This window comes from Triticum urartu, chromosome 6 (assembly GCF_003073215.2).
Source record: "Triticum urartu cultivar G1812 chromosome 6, Tu2.1, whole genome shotgun sequence".
NCBI lineage: Eukaryota > Viridiplantae > Streptophyta > Magnoliopsida > Poales > Poaceae > Triticum > Triticum urartu.
Genome location: NC_053027.1, coordinates 59413227 through 59433735, shown reverse-complemented (window position 1 = coordinate 59433735; position 20509 = coordinate 59413227). Strand labels below are relative to the sequence as shown.

Below are 20509 nucleotides of genomic sequence, written 5' to 3'. Positions count from 1 at the left end.
CCCCCTCCCACGTTTTAAACCCCGCCCAAACCCCCAGGGCCAGAACCAACGGCTGACGCGCCTCGCGATCTGATCACGAAGGGCCAGAGCCTCCGACGCGGAACCGACTCAAAAAAGTCGCGGTGCTCCGGCTGGACCCCACGCAGCATCGGCTTGGCCGCGACGAAACCCGCCGAGCGCCCACGCGAGCCCCGCGTCGCGTCCCGTTCCGTTTCCTTTTACCTCCTCGATCCCCACACCCACCCTCCCCCGACCCGCACCAGACCCGCGCCCGCGCCTCTCCCCTGCCCCGCGCCGCCACGCCCCAAGTCGCCGCCCCGAGTCCACCCCCGGTCTCCCCGTCCCCTCCTCCTCCTCGCGGCCCGCGGCTCGGCCGGGCGGCCGGCCATGGCGGAGGGGGGCGAGCGGGGGCGCTCGTGGTACCTCAGCAAGGAGGAGATCGAGGAAGGCTCGCCGTCCAGGAAGGACGGCATGCCCGCCGCCAGGGAGGCCCAGCTCCGGTCCGTCTACTCCAGCTACATCCGCGACGTCGGACGCAGGCTCGGGGTGTAAGCGCCCTCCTCACCCCCTCCTCCTCCGTTTTCTCCGGCCCGCGGCCGAATTTCGCTCGGGGTCGCCCGATCCGTGCCCTAGTTCTCGCGAATCCGCGGCCGCTCGGCCCCGGGCCTGGCCCCCGATGAAATCCGCGGTCTTTTGACGCTGCTCTTGTTTGTTATTGCTGCAGGCCCGACATCACAATCGCGACGGGCACCGTGCTGTGCCACCGCTTCTATCTCCACCAGTCCCTGCTCAAGAACGAGTGGCAGGTACCCCCTGTTCATGGGACCCAACAATGGCAAATCGTTTCTGCACACACGACCTTGAATTCCGTGGCTGACTAACCAGTTTGGCGCACCGTGTGTCGAATTCATGCGCGAAATTGAGCAATTGTTCTCCTAACAAGCTTTTTTGGGGCCTCGTCAGGGTCTGTCCATGCTCCTGGGGGTAAAATGTCAACACTTGCCATTTTTACTGTCACTGTGTCCGAACTAACATTTTCTCTTACCTTTGTAGCACCGTGTGTGGACTGACTGTTTCTCTTACCTGCGTAGCAACTGTGTCCAAACTAACGGTTTCTCTTACCTGTGTAGGATTTTGAAATGTTCTTCTTACCCGCGTAGCAAGTCCGTCCAGACTAACGGTTTCTATTACCTGTGTAGGATCTTGAAAATGTTGTCGTTTTCGGTTTAGTAGACATTTTGGGGTAGTCGAGGGTTGTGTAACGTGTCTGTGCGTTTTCAGCGCATCTAGCCTGGTCACGGCAGACAAAATTGTAACATGGGTTTTGGATCAAAGGTAGAGTTGAGATGTTTCACTCTGGTTCCTTTAAGTAAGGGGTCTTGAGGTGAGGTATGATAGCTTTATGTAATTTTATCGGGAGCACCTAAAATTGCACGGACGAAAGGTGTGGTTCTGGTTCTGTTGGAGCAACTTTACGAACTTGAAGAGGCACTTTCTAATAATACTCTAGACAGTAAGTACTAATTTTTTTTCGCTGCTATTTACTTTCCTCCCAGTAATATCAAGTCCTGTTCTTCTTGCTGCTGTGGGTTGTCTTCCTGAAAAAGGAATTTTGTTCAAAGCTGAGTGGCCTATATATAATGCAGCAACACAACTTCATACCATTTTGTAATTATGCACTTGCCATTTAAAAGGTTAGCTACTAACTGTTCTGTCCTTCCAGACTGTTGCAACTGCTTGCATCTTTCTTGCTTCGAAGATTGAAGACACTCCTTGCCAATTAGGACGTGTCGTTACTGTGGCACATGAAACAATGTATAAGAGAAAACCTGATGCTGCTCGCAGAATCAAACAGAAGGTACCGCGAACTTCTTGCTTTGTACTACTATTGCTGGCAGCTGTCCTGTTTATTGTGATGTTTCTGTTCTATATTGCTCAACTTTTCTGAACTAAAAATAGGAGGTCCTTGAGAAGCGGAAGGACCTAATTTTGATGGGGGAGGCACTATTGCTTTCAACCATCAGGTTTGATTTCAATATACAGCATCCTTATGAGCCACTAAATCTCGCTCTCAAGAATCTGGGGATCTCCCAGAAGGAAGTGAAACAAGCTGCAATAAATCTCATAAATGATACGTAAGTTATCTGGGGTTACCCTGTCATATGTTTCTCCACAATTTGGCAACCTTGTTATTCCTGACCTGGTCATCCAACTGTACAGGCTTCGGACTACATTGGTAGTGCAATTTAAACCACACTACATAGCTGCTGGAGCTCTCCATCTTGCCGCCAAGTTTCATGATGTTACACTCCCTTCTGAACAAGGAAAAGTATGGTGGCATCAATTCGATGTTGCTCCAAGGCAGTTGCAAGGTACAGTGCTTGTATGACGAATTCATTGAGTTAGTTTTCTTCTGCATCCATCGAGACAGTCATTTACCTTTCAGTATCATCAATTTTCCTTCTCATCTGATGGCTAGTTATATTTGCAGCTGCTATCCAGCAAATGAAACAGGTCTTTAATGAAAGAAACCAACGCCCCGCGGGTCCTGCTATCGGGCCCATTCCAGCTCCAGCTCCGGTGGAGAAACAGCAGGCAGTAAGATTCCCGAAGCCAGCTCTGGTGGCAAAACAGCAGACACTAAGCTTGCCAAAGCCAGCTCCGGTGGCAAAACAGCAGACACTAAGCTTACTGAAGCCAGCTCCAGTGGAGGAACAGCAGGCTGTAAGCTTCCCGAAGCCAGCTCCAGTGGCAAAACAGCAGACAGTAAGCTCCCAGAAGCCTGCTCCGGTGGAGGAACATCAGACAGTAAGCTCCCCAAAGCCTGCTCCATTGGAGGAACAGCAGACAGTAAGCTCCATGAAGCCAGCTCTGGTGGAGGAACAGCAGACAGTAAGCTTCCCGAAGCCTGCTGCGGTGGAGGAACAGCAGTCAGTAAGCTTCCCCAAGCCTGCTTTGGTGAAGAAAGAGCAGACAGCAAGCTCCCTGAAGCCTGCTTTGGTGAAGAAAGAACAGACAGTAAGCTCCCTGAAGCCTGCTTTGGTGAAGAAAGAGCAGACAGTAAGCTCCCTGAAGCCTGCTTTGGTGAAGAAAGAACAGACAGTAAGCTCCCTGAAGCCTGCTTTGGTGAAGAAAGAGCAGACAGCAAGCTCCCTGAAGCCTGCTCCGGCGGATAACCAGCAGACAGCAAGCTCCCCGAAGCCTGCTCCGGTGGAGAAACAGCAGACAGTAAGCTCCCTGAAGCCTGCTTTGGTGAAGAAAGAGCAGACAACAAGCTCCCTGAAGCCTGCAGCGGAGAAACAGCAGACAGCAAGCTCCCCGAAGCCTGCTCCGGTGGAGAAACAGCAGACAGTAAGCTCCCCGAAGCCTGCTCCGGTGGAGAAACAGCAGATTATAAGCTTCCCAAAGCCTGTTCTGAAGTATACATATTCAAGGAGAGGCCTAAGAAACACTGCAGCTCCAACTGTAACTCCAACTCCAACTCTGGTGAAGAAACAGCAGAAAATAAGCACCCCAGATGGCCCTGTTTCGCATGCCTTCTCTCCAAGGGGAGTCCTAAATGGACCCACTTCAGCTCCAACTATAACTCCAAACCCGATGAAAAAACAGCAGGCATTAAGCACCCTAGACTCTGTTCTGAGGCAAGCACACCCTTCAGTTGGAGGAGTGAAGCGCACTAGATCTCCAGCTCAAGATAAAACCCTGGTGAAGAAACAGAAGATAATAAGCGCCCCAAACTCTGTTGTGAGGCATGCACGCCCTTCAGTTGTAGTAGTGAGGCCCACTGGATCTCCAGCTCGAGCTAGAACCCCGGTGAAGAAATCGCAGATAATAAGCGCCCAAGACTCTGTTCCGAGGCATACTCGCCCTTCAGTCGGCGGCGAAAGAAGGCCCAGTACAGCTCCAGCTCCAGCTCCTGCTAGTGCTCTGGCAAGGAAACAGCCAACAATAAGCACCCCAGACTCTGTTATGAGGCATACAGATCCTTCAAGGAATGAAGATAGCAAGCCACTGCAAATGCATGTGGATCATAGCTTGAGTAGAACTGCCAAAGATGGTAGGCTGGAGAAGCCATCTTTCCAGGCAGCTCTAAACGCCGATCATGGCCACCATGTCGGCAGCAGACCTAAAGATGTAAATATGACAAGGGTCCCAAACTTGGTCGGACAGAAGAGAAGGATCCAGGAGGCTGCTGGACAGCCTCCTGCTCCGGCTGATAGATGTGCTGGAGATGCTTCGAGGAGGCCGCAGCTTCCAAGTTTGATCGTCGCCCCGCCGTCCTGGAAGAAACAGAAGATCGATGTTTAAGTTACTTGTTCTGTATAGACTCATTGGTACTGCTATTAAAGACAATGGTTTGCCTGTAGAGAACTAGAGATGTTGTGTTATTGTGGAAAGTGAACAGTGATTAAGTATGGATGCCATGCGAATTGTGATTGTGAGCTCCAGGGAGGAATAGAGATGAAAGCAAGCTGCGGCAGAATGTTTGCCGCCAAGTTTTGTATGCTCGAAGGCGCTTGATTGTTCGCATCAGAAGGAAATAGAGATGGGAACCATGGTGGATGCTGTGCAGATTGATGTAGGCTTGAAAAATCTGTTGTCTAATTTAAGCCTAGGAAGCTGAGAGATGTAATCCTAAGTTGTTCTGTAAATTTGATGTTGTTCATGGAGGCAAAATCTGTTTGTCTAATTTAACCCAGGGGAAACCGAGAAGAATAGAGGCGGTAGCCGAGATTGCAGTGTAAATCTGATGTAATATATATATAGAGAGAGATATATGCGAAGGCATTCATTCGTTTTTCTAATTTAGCCTAGGAAACAATTTTGTCTGTACAAACATGACTTATATATGTATATATATACCTTGTTAAAGTGTACATCTTTTGTTGTGGTGCAAACGTATGTTGTTGTCTGTTCTGGAGGTTATGTTTGTCTGTTCTCAGTTTTGCTTGTGTGTTTATCTGCACATTATATGTATGTGGAAACTATAGTGTGACTATAAGAATAATATCCCAGTTTGAGTTTATCCCCAGTAGACCATCTGTGTATTTATTGCTACATTACCAAGAACAATATACATATGTCATATCAATACTTTTTTCATAACTATTTATATTCTGTCAGAAAAAATTAAACTCGCATAAATATAGATGTTGAGTTTGGTGTTTAAAAAATCATGTCAACGTGTAGTCTCTTCGTTTCTTTTTTACTTCTCATATTAGTATTGCCTTTAATCAAACTTATTATTAAAGTTTGATCAAGTTTATAGACAAAAAAATGTCAACATTCACAATACCAATTCAATATCCTTATCCATCATGGAATATTTTTTCATATGTATTACCTCCATTCTAAATTAATTGTCTTAGATTTGTCTAGATATAGATGTATCTAGACACGTTTATTTGTCCAGATAAAGATGTGTCCATGTATTTAGACACTAAACATGTCTAGAAAAATGTAAGCCAACTAATTTAGCATGGAGGGTGTATTTATTTGGTATTGGATGTTATTATATTTTTAGTATAAAATTTGGTAAATTTTTACAAAGTTTGACTTGAAAAATGTTGTGAAAGGAGGCCACAGTTTCACCATTATGGAATAACGCGCTTCACCCCTCATCTTTTCAGCCTGCCCTCCCTCCGCCATGGCCTTTCTCCAATGCCTCTAGAGAAGTCAAGTTGGGAAAGTTGACACCTTCGATCATTGGTATGGTCACCATCTCGTCGTTGGTGGCCATCGGCATCGTCACCTCCCGTTCCCATCCTCTCCCAGACCTCCTATTAACCGTGTTGAGCGACACGCTTTGCCGAAATGCGCACCCCCGCTTTTGGGCCAGTCCATATGCATGGCGGGCCGCACTTGTTTTTTACTTGTTTTTTCATCGTTTTGCTTTAACTTCGAAAAAATGTTCATGCATCACAATTTTTTTTTAAAACCAGGATTGCAAGAAGGAGATCCGAATTTCAAAAAATGATCCAAGTTTAAAAAAACATTGACTTCAAATTTTGATGAGCAATTTTTGAATTCGATATTCTTTGAATTTAACTAGAGCAATGCCCGTGCGTGCAACGGGATATAAATATTATAATACGTTAGCTTTTGATTTACCTACCCATGATAATGCGATTGTTTCATCAATTTTTGCTCGTGAATTACCTTATATTTTTATTAGAAGTTTGGTAAGTAAATTAAGTTGATTGATTATCATACATGGAAAGTTGGACGAAGGGGTGGTGAAAATAAAAGTGAAATGAGAACCTTACGTTCTTTTTAAGTAGTAGAGACAGAGATAAACATGTTTTAGGGTTTGATGAAGATTTTCTAATATATGATGAATTTTTTAAAATTTGGCGAATGCTTTTTGTATTTGATGAACACATTTTGAATTTTGATGAAAAAATAATTGTATTCGTCAAACAAATTTTGAATTCGGTGAACATTCTATGAAATTGATAAACATTTTTTGAATTTTATGAAAAAAATGTTGGCGTATTTGAAAAAAGTTCATGAAATGAAAAAGGAAAAGAACAAAGAACCAAGAAAAAGAAAAATTTAAAAATATAAAATGAAAAACCAAAAGTAAAAATTCAAAAACCGGTTCCTTCCCAAGACCGTTGTTGAGGAAACCTGAATTGGCCAGCCCTATAGCGTAGGGCGCTCGCGTGTCGCTTCCTCAGGGGTGCGTGTTTGATCTTTTATTTTCATTTTCACAAAATGTGCTTTACATTTTGATTTGAATTTTATATCGGGGGAGACAAATATTTTGTCTGCTTGCTCAATCTGTTTCTGTATTTTTGAAAATCTTCTAAACTAGAAGGGTTGGGCGCGCTTTTCTGCGCCGTCGATGTTGTTGAGTTTTTAGAATATTTTTTTACTCCCACTATTTCAAAATATAAGGTGTATTAGTTTATTAAAAAGTCAAACTTTGCATGTTTGACCAAAGAAATATGTACCCATAATATCAAATCGGTATAAGTAGATTCATCATGAAATGAATTTTCATATATATATTTTTTATTTAGTATTGTTGATGTCAAATTTTTTGGCTCTAAACTTGGTCAAAGTTATAGAAATTTAACTTAAAGGAAATTAATAGATGTTATATTTTGAAACCGAGGGAATAGTTAGTTTGGCGAGTAGGGGATATGATGGAGTGTGTTTTCTTCTTATTTTAATTGCGGTATTTTGATGGATCTTTCACGGTGTGATTCTGTGTTATCTGTTAATCAAGCCATACTTATGTGGAGATTTTTTCTGTGTCAATGACTGCATGTACTATATTGATGCTACAATGCAAGTGTTGGTGCTTCTTTTTTTTGTGGCGAGAGGGTGCGCTAGATTTATATGTTTTTATAGGTGAGTTGTTGTCAATTGATTTGGAAAATCGCTAACCCGATCAAAATCGTGAATCAAATTCAAAATTGAATACCTCAATCACAGGGAAAACCTCACTAATCAAGGAGCATAGTGAATTGAAAAGCATTGAATAAGAGATCTGCTTGAAAAATTATTGACACCGTCAAAATCTGATGAGCAAATTCTAAATTGGAAACCTCTATTGAATGTGAGGCTTTTAAAATTAGAAAGAACTCATTAGAAATTGTTGACCCGATCAAAATCGGATGAGCCAATCCAAATTGAAGACCTCAATTAATTATGAGATCTTAAAAATTAAAGAGCATAGTGTATTAAAGATGAAAGTACAACCATGAAGAGACTGCATACATGGGTTCACCAAAGCCCCTGTGCAAAGAAAATGTTTTCTCCTCCTTCCCATGCGTGTTATTTTTTTGAAGATTTAATGCAATTCTTTTGAACATAAATATACAAACTTAAATTTGTCCACAAAAATCGACTAGCTACTACCACGCCAAGCGTTTCCTTATCTCCCCCGTAGACGGCTAAGGCAAACTCTTTTCCTCCAAGCTTCGCTAGCAAGCCTGTGAATTCACCTTCCTCTATGCCCGCCGCTCCAACAGTCAGGAGTGGAGAGGGGAATCCCTGGTCCTCCGCTCTGGCTAGTAGTTTAGATCAGAGTTTTTTAGTCTCAAAGGTGTGACGCTCAACGGACGATGACACTTTGTAGGATCAAAAGTATGTCTAGAGAGGGGGGGGGGTGATTAGACTACTTGATCAAATAAAACCTAACATTTTCTAAATTATAGTTGTGGGCAGATTTTAGCAAATCTAACAAGTCAAGCATCACCCGTACACATGCAATTCTAAAAATATACCAGCGGAAAGTAAAACATTGCAATTAAGTAAGGGTGGGGGTTGGAGATTTCAAACACAATGAAGACACGATGATTTCTGGCGTGGTTTCAATAGGTGGTGGTATCGTACGTCCACGTTGATGGAGACTTCAACCCACCGAAGGTAACGGTTGCGCGAGTCCATGGAGGGCTCCACCTACGAAGGGTCCACAAAGAAGCAACCTTGTTTATTCCACCATGGCTTCCGTCCATGAAGGGCTAGCCTCATTCGGGTAGATCTTCACGGAGTAGGTGATCTCCTTGTCCTTACAGACTCCTTGGTTCAACTCCACATGATCTTGGAGGCTCCCAAATGACACATGACCAATCTAGGAGACACCACTCTCCAAAAGATAATGGATGGTGTGTTGTTGACGAACTCCTTGCTCTTGTGCTTCAAATGATAATATCCTCAACGCTCAATCTCTCTCTCATATATTTGGCTTGGGTAGGAAAAGGATTGGAGTGGGAAGCAACTTGAAGAGGCTAGAGATCAAGGTTGAAATGGTAGGAATGGAATCTCTTGTTATCAACATATGAGTAGGTGGTTCTCTTTAGAAAACGAATGATGGAAGTAGTGGTTCGTTCTGATGGCTCTCTTACTAGGTAAGGGGAGGGTAGAGGAGTATATATAGCCTTCACCCAAAATCCAAGCTTACACACTTTTGACCCATCTCGGTAGCACCGCTCATTAATCTCGGTGAGACCGATTTGTGTAAAAGATATGAACATTGGGCTTTTCGGTGGGACCAAACGGGAACAAGTCGGCGGGACGAAGTGCAACGACTAGGGCAAAACCCAATCTCGGTAATTCCGATCTTTCAACTCGGTGATTTCGAAGTGAAGTAATGTCATTATAGAAACTTGGTCAAGCCATCTCGATGGGACCGAGATCCATTTTGGTCAAACCGCATTGCTAGGTTTTTGGCTGTGGCAATGGAATGATTATCTTGGTGGGTCCGGAGTAGGTGATATCGGTGGGACCGAAATGATGAATTAGGGTTTGGACAGATGTGTTTTGGGAAAGTGATGGAGGGTTTTTGGAGCAATATCACTAAGCACTTTGAGCAACAATCTCATCAACAATACCTCATCCCCTTTTAATAGGATTGGCTTTCCTAAGGGACTCAATGTGATCTTGGATCACTAAACCAAAATTGAAGAGTCTTGGAGTAGCCGATCCTTTGCCCTTGATATTTTGAAGGGGTCCACATCCATTAGTCCTTGCCATGCCAATCATTGATCTTTTCTGAAATCTACCATCAATGTTCATTAGATCAATGACATATATGTTGTTATTAATTACCAAAATCACCCGGTGATTAGTTGCACTATTACACTTCTTCTTCGTGTTTGTCTTTCGGGCTTCGGTCCTCAAATTCGTTCGTTCGGACATAGTCAAGGGACCTGCCGAGTAGATTCGTGCATCTCCTTGGGGCGACGAGGTTAGACTTTCTCGTAGTGCGTATGCGATGACAAGATTTGATATCAGGTGCTTTAGGTCTATTCAAGGGTTCAATGGTGATGACTGCGGCTCGAGGGTGCTCGTTCTTAGGGGCACGTGCATGGAGGCTTTTGGGTTATCATCGACAAGGTCAAGCCAACTCCAATAAAGGAGGGTTGACAAATCATGTCGGCGACTCGTTCCGGTGGTGGAAGTGGCCTTTCGTCGATCCAGCTACCTCGATGTAGTTTTTATTTTGTTTGAGATGTTTGGTATTTATGATAAAATGGTATTTCTGATAAAATTTATAACAGAACCAGATCCTTGTTTTGAAGAAAAAGAAAATTGTACACAGATTCTGCTTTTTACTCTTCTTTTGAGGAACTCATTTTTTTTCTTCTCTTGAGAGGACTCGGGCCCTATTATTCCGTGGTGTGTTTAAGGTGGGTTTGGGCCCGGTCCAACCGCAACACCGACCCGCGAAAACGCCGCCTGGTTCGCACGCACACTCTCGTCGCGCCGGCGCGCCTCCGCCGCGCTGCGACCTACTGGCGGCGGCTGCGGCGGCTGCTCCGCCCGCCGCCCTCGGCCACGCGCCACCGATGTGGAAGCGCCTCCTGGAGACGACCAAGAAGGTGGCCGCCGCCGCGCCCGAGCTCGCAACCCGGAAGCGCCCCTCAACCAGCCGCGGCCCCGCCGTCTCCCCGGCCACCGCGGTCTCCCGCGCCTCCCTCCTCCGACTCAAGCAGGCCGCCGCCTCCAACAAGACCACCTTGCCCTCCTCCCTCCCCCACGCGCTCGCCAACGGTAACCGACCCCACCCCAACCCTCGCTCGCCATTTGCTCCCCACTCACTCGTCTCCCCTCTTTTGCTCAGATGGGGAGGAGGAGGACAACTCCCGTGATTTCACCAAGGAGATCCTGTCCATATTGAACGGTATTCTTATGCAGTCTCTGCTTCAACTGTCACCACACCCAAACCCCCAAATGCAGCTCTTTCAGTGGCTGTGGAACTGTATCTGCAACTGCGATTTATCTGATTAACAGGTCCTGATGATGCGGAAGAGTCCGGTGCCACGGAGGCGCTGCTGGAGGAGTCCGAAGATGACGTGGACGCCATCGGCAACAAGATACTGGACATGGAGTGGTTTGCAGGATCGCAGCCGAGTAACGCGATGATGCACCTGCGGAAGGAGGTGGCGAGGGAGAAGAAGAAGCGCTACATCTTCAGGAACACGGAGAGCCGCCGCTTCACGAGGCTGATGCGGATGTGCGCCGACAAGCTTGGCACCGAGTCTGCACTCGAGTTCTTCGGGAGGCTGGGGAGGGATACCGGTCCCAAGGAGTTCAATGCATTGATTAGGGTTTGCTTGGAAAAGGCAAGGGCCTGCGGGGACATTGACTCAGCAGTGGAACATATTTTTCGGGCATATCGGCTTTTTGAGATGATGAAAGATAGGGGGTTTCAGATCGAGGAAGACAGCTACGGGCCATTTCTCTTGTACCTGGTGGATGTGGAGTTGTTGGAGGAATTTGAGATGTTCAGTGCATTTTTTAGGGATGCGAACCCACTGTCCTGCTCCAGGATACCTTATTATGAGATGTTGCTCTTGATTCGAGCTCAAGATGAAGAAAGCATTCGAGAACTTTGTCGCTCTGTTGAAGACTGCAGTGAGGAAGCTGATTATTGCATAGCAGGTAATGACCCAAAATCACAGTCAAAACCTTCTATTTGGGTATTCATCATAATGAGACAGAGTTGTTTCATCTTACACAGTTTGTAAACTTACATACCATAACCCCTATAGTACCTTAATCAATGCATTGTTTTACAGAAAGCTATATGCTGGCCTTTGCTGAAAGCAACAGAAAGATGGATTTTGTCACGTTCTTGGAATTACTTGACCCAACAAAAGTTTTAGGGTCGAAGTACATATCCAGTATATTCAAGTATATGGGTAGGCTCAAACTGGAGAACCATGCTGAGAAATTTCTTCAGAAGATGACGTCAAAAGGTGATAAACTGCATGCACATTTTTCCAAATCTAATCAAAGTATTTTGATGGCTATAAGATGAACATTCAACTAATTTTATTGAAAAACCTTTGCATTGTAATATTTTCTTCATAGTTGAGGGATACAGTGCATTTTCTAGTTTCTGTTTCTGCACTATGCTCATCTCTTATCTGTTAATTCTGTTTATTTTCTGTTTCAGAATACTCCGATGTAAAAGTTTCATCCTTAATTTTTGACTATGCTGTAAATATACCGAGTATAGAGGTGAGTAATTGTTTATGGTAACTGCTGGTATTACATATAGCTTCTAATATACAATGTACTGTTTGCCTAGTGTTCTTCAATGTTGTGCTAAATATATTTACATAATACTTGTGCAACTTATGACATTGCAATAATTACTGAATAAAACAAACCCCCCTGCGATATATGTACATAATACTTATGCAACTTATGACATTGCAATAATCACTAATTTACTACAAAATCATAACTTCATAACTCAAGAAAGCACATATGGTATTGCTGCTACCTTTTTTATTATGTATTTATTAGGGATTCACTGCCCCAAAGAACATAAGTAGCGAAAAACCCAAATGCTATTCTTCGGAGTGGCAAAATAGAAATTCCTTTTTAGTTATATGTAGTGGAGTAGGCTGTACTTACATGATGCATGCTACATGCCTGCAGAAGTGCAGAGCATTGGGTGTAATTACTCTTAGCAGTATATATATATATATATATATATATATATATATATATATATTTGTGTAATTCAAAAGATCAGTCAACTAAACTTATTTTTAGTAGGAAACATGAATCAATTTTCAACCGGCATCGCTATCAGAACCATATTTTTTTAACGATCCTTGTTATTGACATGGTGTTTGATATCATGGAAGCAATCACATGTTTATTTATCTTTTATCTATATACCATGTCGGTCATGACTGGTTATCATTTTTTTTACCGGAAATGATTGCTTATCACATTACTATTTATTGCAAAATTCCTTTGGCTGCTCCATTTTCCTAATATAAGCAGGAAAACATTACTACCTGAGCGAATGCAGCTACTTATCATGTTAACAAAGCCATTTCAGCTAAGCTTCATCGATATAACATCTGTTGGTAATGTATTTTCATGAAGGCTGAAGATGTTATATCAGCATTTAATAAATGGCAAGAGAAGTTTAAGGTAGCACCTTCTGTTGGTGTATATGACAGGATCATCTCTTTTTGCTGCAGTTCATCGAAGGTATTGGCCAAAATCACTCACTGCTCTATTTATAAATCTATTATATTGTTAAAATAAGAGGCAAACCAGCCACCATGCTTGTCCACATAGTCTAAATAATCCTCTCTGTTAATTATATTGAGGATATAAATTAGGACGACTGAAATTCAAACTACATCTGTAAATCCGAAGCAAGTCGATTTGTATGGCCAGAGAGCAATCCAACCCGTACTGCATGTGGTGATTTCATAGCCAATGTCATCAATCAACAAGCTCAATTGCTTCGTACATGCTGGGTTTGGATACCAAACCAAATTAGGCAAGCATCATGTGGCCGTCTGACCGGCTCGGTGATGTATCAACAAATCTGTGGTACTAGAAATAACAACCTTTTGGTTTTGTTAAAAGTCGTTTGTGATTTTTCTTATGTCTAAGTAGACTGTACTGAGCCATCGGATGACTTTACATTAAGATTCACGCTGGATGAGGGAAAATATTTTATCACACCACTAGCACCATCGACTTAGGCATAAGAAAATCTTGGCCAACTTGGATGTAAACATACCCATTTTTATTAGATAGAGAGTGGGTGTCTATTGCAACGTTTATATTTAGGGTAGATATAAGCATATTGATCTATTTAAGTTTGTGCCGCTGTCTCCTTAGGCAATGTTTGGTGCTTCTGTCGACTTCAGAAAACATTTTCTTAAGTAGCTAGACATGAAGTGTTGTATAACTGATGCATGCACTAAGCAACATTGGCACTTTACTACTTGTGCCACATCAAGAGCATTTAGATTTTGTGATTCTTGATTTGTCAATGCAATCTCTGTAACTGAGCTGTTTGCGTATTTTGTTTGCAGATCAGCTTAGCTCTTGATGTGGCTGAGTGCCTTTGTAAATCCAATCCCAGTGTGCCGATTGAATTGCTCAATCCAATAATAAATGTCTGTGAGCAAGGCTACGAGCTTCACATGGTAAGTCGTTCTATATGTAGGTGTGGCATGCTGGAGTGTGTTCCTTGTGTTCAAATTAGGTTACATGAATTTACCATTTTTAAGTGCACTGCTCTGTTGTACATGACTGCATATACTTGTAATAACAAGCATATACACCTATTAGAACAACAATTTTCTAGTATAAACACAGCGTACCTATTAACATACTGTTCCTCCCTTACCATTGTTGTAGGATGACTAGCTAATGCTCTTAATCAACTGTTGTGCCACATTTGTTCAAGATGTTGAGGCATAAATTTATTATTAGGAACATTGTTCAACCATGGATGATCAACTGTTGGTAGTCTGACTGAGTGTCTGCCTGACTGGTAGCATTATCTATTTTAACCATTATTTAGTTATTCTCAAGTGACATCGGTGCTTATTTTGCAGGCTCGTCCGTTATATAATTTGATGAGTCTCTACAAGTTGAAATTGAAACCCGAAACTTTCAGGAGCATGATAAGTTTATGTGTAAAAATGAAAGATGTAAGTCAGGATGGGGATCACCTCCTATTCCCAGACATCAGTTATAGTATGACACTGTTGTTCATTGATCTTTTCTCCTTCCAGTTTGAAGGTGCTTACACTATACTCACAGATGCAGAAGAATCTGGGGAGACGTCCACCGTAAGCCTGTATAATGTTATTATGGCTGGATATTTTAGAGAGGTGAATTCCTGTTTGCCATGCCTTCATTTTGTTCTCACATACCTATTGCTGACATTGACCCGTAAGCCTCTATAATGTTTTTATGGCTGGATATTTTAGAGAGGTAAAAATTCCTGTTTGCCATTCCTTATTTTGTTTGTCTCACATGCCTGACGCTGACAGTGACCCACTGTTGATTATCGTCATCATACTTCTTCAACCTGCTTAGCTAGTACAAATACAATACATAACGCATATGAGATGTCCCATACTGGAGTTGTTTGTTGACCGTATGGCAAAACCGCCACTCAAGTACACAAAGATGCATAAAGTTGCAAAGTCTACTAACGTAACATGACATTCTGTAGCGTATAATGTACACTCTCCATTTCAACATGTTTATGGCTTCACAACATTTTCCCCATAACTTCTAACTTGGTATATTGTTCTGCAGAAAAATCACAGTGGAGCACAAATGGTCACGTCGCAAATGCAGATTGCTGGAGTAAAACCAGACTCTGAAACATTCAGTTATTTGATCTCAAACTGTGATTGTGAGGAGAAAATATCAAAGGTTTGCCATGTACCTGATCATTTGCTGTTGGCACTGTTCCTGTATCCTGGTTCAAATAGAAGTTCTACTGCTCCATGCGCGTACTGTCAATTACCACCTCCTTTGATTACCCATTCGTTACTGGTGACATCACCTACATTATACCACATTGATAAATTCCTCATCACACAGCGTTCGGATCCTGCTCTATGACCTATAATGTTCCTTCAGGTTTCGATGTTACAAATCCATTGCTATTCATTGTTCCCGCCGACATAACTTCTGGCTATTGAATTGTTGACAGTACCTGGATGAACTAAGGCGAGATGGAGTTCAAATGACCAAGCATGCATATATGGCACTAATTAACGCATATTCAAGACTTGGGAATTTTGACATGGCCAAACAGGTAAATTATGATCGCTGATTAAAATTTCCACCCATTTTTCTGCACCTTCAGTCTTTCACGTTCCAATTCTCCTCGCACATGATACACTGCATCTCTTAGTTAGATATATGTTAATGGTTATTACTGCTAAATTCTAATGTAAGCAACTAAGGACAATATTTTGTTCGATGTGCTTACAACCATTCTTGTTTCATTAGGTTGCCCAGGATAAGGAAATACCACCTAAGTGCCTCAGTGAAGTAAGAAGCGCGCTTGTAGGAGCGCTTGCATCGAATGGGAAGGTATCGGATGGACTTGAATTGTTTGACAAAATCAAGCAATCCGGAGGCTACCTTGAACCAAAGGCTGCAATAGCCCTGATTGTAAGTAAATCTGTGACACCTTTCCTGTCAAAACTTGAGATGAGTGGTGCCTGCATGCTTCCATTCTCTTTTGCTCTTATTTCCATTGCTTATAGTATCGTATTTGCTTCTGCAGGAGCATACTCAAACAGAAGACCAGCTGGATAGACTGTATCAACTTCTGGAGGAGGTGAGCGACCCAGGCATGTGGTTTGATGGGTGCGGCAGAGTGCTTCAATACTGTGTTCAGCACAATCACCCCGAGTATGCTAATTGATGCTCCTATTTAAGCAACTGAATTTCTACTGCTATTTAGTTAACTTTCCACTCACTATCTCCGCAAAAATAAATTCACTTACTATTTATTTGATACATTTGCCAGTGCCGCTGTTGATTTACTTAAGCAACTGAAGGAGACAAATGAAATGAGTACATACATGATTGTTGATCAGGTATTTATCCGATCTTTCTTAAAGGGGCACCTGATGATCTTCTGATTTCCCTTAGTTTGATCAAAAGTGTGTATATTTCATCTTATAATTGAAGTGACCTCTTTTGGAATTGCACACACCATCTTTAATTTACTGAAGATTTTTTGCATGATAATAGTTGATCTAGGGGATATCGATAGATTACGGCTTCCAGATGCAATAGTTGTTCATTGCTTTGCAACTTCTCTATCATGTTTAACCCATTACACTTTTACTAGGGATTGTATTCAGTAGTAGATTCGTTTTATTTGGTTGAGCAGCGTTGAGCTATGTTTTTCCATTGCATATCTTTTGTTCTCTATGTGTTGAAAATGGAACCTTTTGTTATGTTGCCGGATATGTGTTTGATTTTTATGTTATATACTCACTTTTTCCTATTGGGTTATGTTTTTGTTTCCTGTAGGGCTTAATGTTTGATGTCATCTCACTTGTTTATTTTCTGCTGATTAGTTCAGAGTTTCATTTCAGAGTAACTAGCGTGACATTTTGAATAACCAAACCTTGATTTAATTATCTATTAAATTGCTTAACTGTATTTGTTGCTGGTAGAAATACGCTTGAATAAAGGTTGTAACTGTTTCGAAAAACCTTTTTCTTCATGAACCAAAACCTTTTGAGATTTATCTCTTGTTTTAACCTTACTTTTTGTTTACTTGTATGAACTGATCTGAAGGTCTTCTGCCAAATATGGGAAATGGAGCCTGTAAATTTGGATGTTGGAATGGAGCTTCTCCGTGCTGTCAAAGAGCTCGGGCTAAATGTTTCTCGGACAAGCCTTGATTTTCTTCTCAGCGCATGTGTAAAGGCAAAGGATTCACAACGTGCCCAGCAGATCTGGGAAGAATATGAATCCTCTGGCCTTCCACACAATGTGTTGACTTCCTTGAGGTTGGTTTCTTTACCTGGGAGGGACATAAGTTGAGAATTCATTATACTGTAGAATGGTGGCTTGATTTTCCTCAGGGAGCTGGGCAAGCTCCATTTAGGCAATGTGATATCATGATCAGTGTGCTCGCTTTGACACCTTGTCTGATTTCTTCTCGTGGGATATCCATTTCAAACATGACATTTTTGTATGCAGGATGTACCAGGCTCTTCTTTCGTCTGCCCAGAGGTCGACAACTAAGAAGTCTGCCGAGTGGTCGGCAGCAAAGAAGTTGTACAAAACAATACCAAAGGAGGATCCTCATGTGTGCTGCATACTAGATTCTTGCAAAATAACATATAACAGGAAGCGCGGTAAACGTAAAGCTGCCACTAAGCCCAGTCCAGGAAAACAAGAGGTATAAGGGATGCATCACTCTGCCACTTCTGTTACAATGAAATACTGGAATGAAATGGAGCCCCAATTGCTCCCTTCATTATCCACCATCATTCTTTACTGATAAAACCGTCTACCATTTCTTCTAATTGTTTGGCTGGTCACTCACGAACCTGGTAGAAACATGGATTGCATTTACATTTAGAGAAACTTCATGTGACTCGGTTGAAAGGCAAAACCCGTTTCAAATTGAAGCCAAACAGACAAAAGACTGGCCACCCACATAATAGACTTTTCTGAGCACGTCCTATCATCTGGCACGCAGAATTACCTGCACCACTTGGAGGAGCTACAGTTTCTAGCTTGAGACTGGCGATCCTCACTGGGAGCCATTGCCAAAAGATCATGAGACCACCGCCACATTTTGAGCCCCTTTGCTGTGACCACTTACCACCACTCCTGCACTGTGTGCCCCACTTGTCTTAATGGCCAACGTGTGACCACAACGAGAGGTTGTTCACAGTGAAACAATCACCGCCCCCACAGCCTCACCAACCAGAGAAAAAGATTTGATGATCGGTTTGGATTTGGGGAGTAGGGAGCTGGGTGGAGCATGCACAGTTAGGAGTGCAAGGCAGAGGGGTCACTGTGTCAAATTACCGATATCAAGCAAATGACTGTTTGAACTCTGGTTTTTATTTGCCTTCTTACATGCTGGCTGGGCCCTCTTGATTATCTACTGATTTCATTTTATGCAACTGCAAGAGGACACATGAATCTGGTTTCAAAAACGTGCATAGAAGTTTGGATAAACTCAAAATCAAAAGAGGAAGAACACAAACCTTGCAAATTTCCTTTTTTCTTTTACTTTCCCCTTTCCTTTCCATACCTTGTATGGTTCCTGACGGGAACCTAACATGGCAATGTTTAAGAAAATTGTACGCTGGCCCTAGAGAAAGCAAGAAAGGAAGACCCCCACATACACCAGATAAGATGAATGGTCCAGAGAAATGCAATGCTTGTGGTGTTCCAGGCCATGCTTTATGTTTGGTACAGGCACGCACTGCCTATCGAAGATATGCAATGCCCTGGGAGTTTAGATATGCTGAAAATGAGAGGCTGGTTTTATGTTCCCAACCGGAAACAATAATTAAGGAATCAACAAGCTCAAGATGCAGGACGGTTTGTCATATGCCACCCTAGTCATAGTCTTGGTCTCCATAAATAGGATTATTGCTCCTAGTCGTGTTTTATTTGCACTCTCTTTTCCGCCCCGTTTTTGCGTTCTTAAAGGTTGCCAAACAATGGATATATGCAGAGCAAAACAGGTTGTAATCTTTTTTTTTTGCGGGTAAAACAGGTTGTAATCTACTCCTCCGTTCCTAAATATTTGTCTTTTTAGAGATTTCAAATGGACTACCATATACGGATATATATAGACATATTTTAGAGTGTAGATTCACTCATTTTGCTCTGTATGTAGTCACTTGTTGAAATCTCTGAAAAGACAAATATTTAGGAACGGAGGGTGTAGTTAAACATTCCTACCAGCCCAGCTCTGTATAATCTGAAACTTGGTTATGCTTTTAATCAACTGGTAATGAATCTAAGCAATTCCGCGCTGCTTGCTGGAATAGAGTTGCTCTATAGTGTTGCACATCGTATTCAGTTATTTGAGATTGGTGTATTTTAGCTGTACATGATGAAGTCACAAACTTAGTGGGTACACTGCTACAAGTACCTTTGACGTAGCGACATGCCCTACATCCAACCGAGAAAAGAAGGGAAAAGGGAGGGAGGGAGGGGTAAGTAAAAGGGATAAACCACTTGGGATGGCAGTATATGTTAGGTGCAAAACCAGCAGCTAGCCAGGATTCAAGCATGCAAGCCACTGACTAACCACCAGCACGCCGCGATCTTGCTTGTCAGATTGCAATGTGCCATGCCATGCCACTTCACTCACAAAGGCGCACAAACCCTTTTACCCCCCTTGAATCCCATCCCATCTCTTCTCAGTCTCATATATGGTCTGGTGTATGCATGGTATGGTATGGCATGGTTGGAGAAGGGGGCCGGGATTTCTTCTTTTGCCATGATCCCAACTTGCGCTGCTGCGCAGGTGTATCGCCCACAAGCACACATCTTCCAAGTTGGCGATCAGGTTGGGGGGCCTGGATCGTCAAACAGCGGGCCTGGGGAGAATGGTTTTGGAGACAGGCGTAAATCGGTCCCCGCCCTCTCCACCGGTTTTCCTTTCGCTCTTTGTTGAATTTTCTCGTACTTTCAAAACCTTTTCTATTGGCTTTCAGGCCCGGCGTAGACGAGTCATACGCGGTACGAACCATTTTCGCTGAACCCATGGGAAAACCTGCAAAATGTGTTCCAAACAAGCCGTCGGTCAGCCGGTCTTCATCTTCGTCGTCCGGTCTTCGGGGGCGCTTTGCTGCAGGGTTCAATGGATCATCACAACGCAGTAAGATTACCGTGATCCATGTGCATAGTGCTAACTATGGATCAGCAGGGAGGGCTTCATTTCATTTGGGTGCGGTGTAGGCCCATACATCCAACCATCCGTCCATGCATGCATGCACGCACTGGTAATGCTGCTCAGGGGGCATGCATGCACAGCAGGTGTCATGCCCTTTGGGAGCACGCAGCACAGCCACAGCCTCGCACACAGCCACAGCTAAGCTTGCAGTTGCAGGGGCTCCTAGCTTTCCTCTGCCGTGCTTTTCATCGCTGTGCGATTATGCCTTGGGTACTAAGAAAGAGGCACAGATTGGTTAGCGGACACATCAACCGCTGTTGACACATGCTGTTTGGCTGGGCTTACCTTAGCCTCCTCATGTTGGTT

At 43.2% G+C, this 20509-nt stretch overlaps 2 protein-coding genes across 3 annotated transcripts; both read left to right on the top strand.

Moving 5' to 3' along the window:
- Window positions 1-229: 229 nt before the first annotated feature.
- Window positions 230-4877, top strand: LOC125516738 (cyclin-T1-1-like). Of its 2 annotated transcripts, XM_048682063.1 has the most exons (6): window positions 230-548; window positions 725-806; window positions 1724-1858; window positions 1960-2135; window positions 2221-2372; window positions 2492-4877. In XM_048682063.1, the coding sequence occupies exons 1-6, from the start codon at window positions 388-390 to the stop codon at window positions 4306-4308; spliced, it is 2523 nt and encodes an 840-aa protein (XP_048538020.1). In that variant the 5' UTR covers window positions 230-387; the 3' UTR covers window positions 4309-4877. The 2 variants fall into 2 exon arrangements, with proteins under 2 accessions (XP_048538020.1, XP_048538021.1); XM_048682064.1 differs by lacking the exons at window positions 230-548; window positions 725-806 and adding an exon at window positions 900-1513.
- A 5271-nt stretch (window positions 4878-10148) lies between these two features.
- On the top strand, window positions 10149-17762 carry LOC125513263 (pentatricopeptide repeat-containing protein At4g04790, mitochondrial-like). The gene is made up of 16 exons (XM_048678336.1): window positions 10149-10506; window positions 10577-10636; window positions 10747-11397; window positions 11535-11714; window positions 11915-11979; window positions 12865-12972; window positions 13815-13928; window positions 14343-14438; window positions 14523-14621; window positions 15055-15174; window positions 15458-15562; window positions 15760-15924; window positions 16040-16167; window positions 16286-16355; window positions 17068-17282; window positions 17476-17762. The coding sequence occupies exons 1-16, from the start codon at window positions 10302-10304 to the stop codon at window positions 17681-17683; spliced, it is 2589 nt and encodes an 862-aa protein (XP_048534293.1). The 5' UTR covers window positions 10149-10301; the 3' UTR covers window positions 17684-17762.
- Window positions 17763-20509: the final 2747 nt, after the last annotated feature.

Coding starts and splice junctions, on each gene's coding strand:
- LOC125516738 (XM_048682063.1), top strand. CDS start 388: ATGGCGGAGGGGGGCGAGCGGGGGCGCTCGTGGTACCTCAGCAAGGAG. Junction 807..1,723: donor TGCTCAAGAACGAGTGGCAG/GTACCCCCTGTT, acceptor CTGTCCTTCCAG/ACTGTTGCAACTGCTTGCAT. Junction 2,136..2,220: donor ATAAATCTCATAAATGATAC/GTAAGTTATCTG, acceptor CCAACTGTACAG/GCTTCGGACTACATTGGTAG.
- LOC125513263 (XM_048678336.1), top strand. CDS start 10,302: ATGTGGAAGCGCCTCCTGGAGACGACCAAGAAGGTGGCCGCCGCCGCG. Junction 13,929..14,342: donor AAGGCTACGAGCTTCACATG/GTAAGTCGTTCT, acceptor CTTATTTTGCAG/GCTCGTCCGTTATATAATTT. Junction 14,439..14,522: donor TATGTGTAAAAATGAAAGAT/GTAAGTCAGGAT, acceptor TTCTCCTTCCAG/TTTGAAGGTGCTTACACTAT.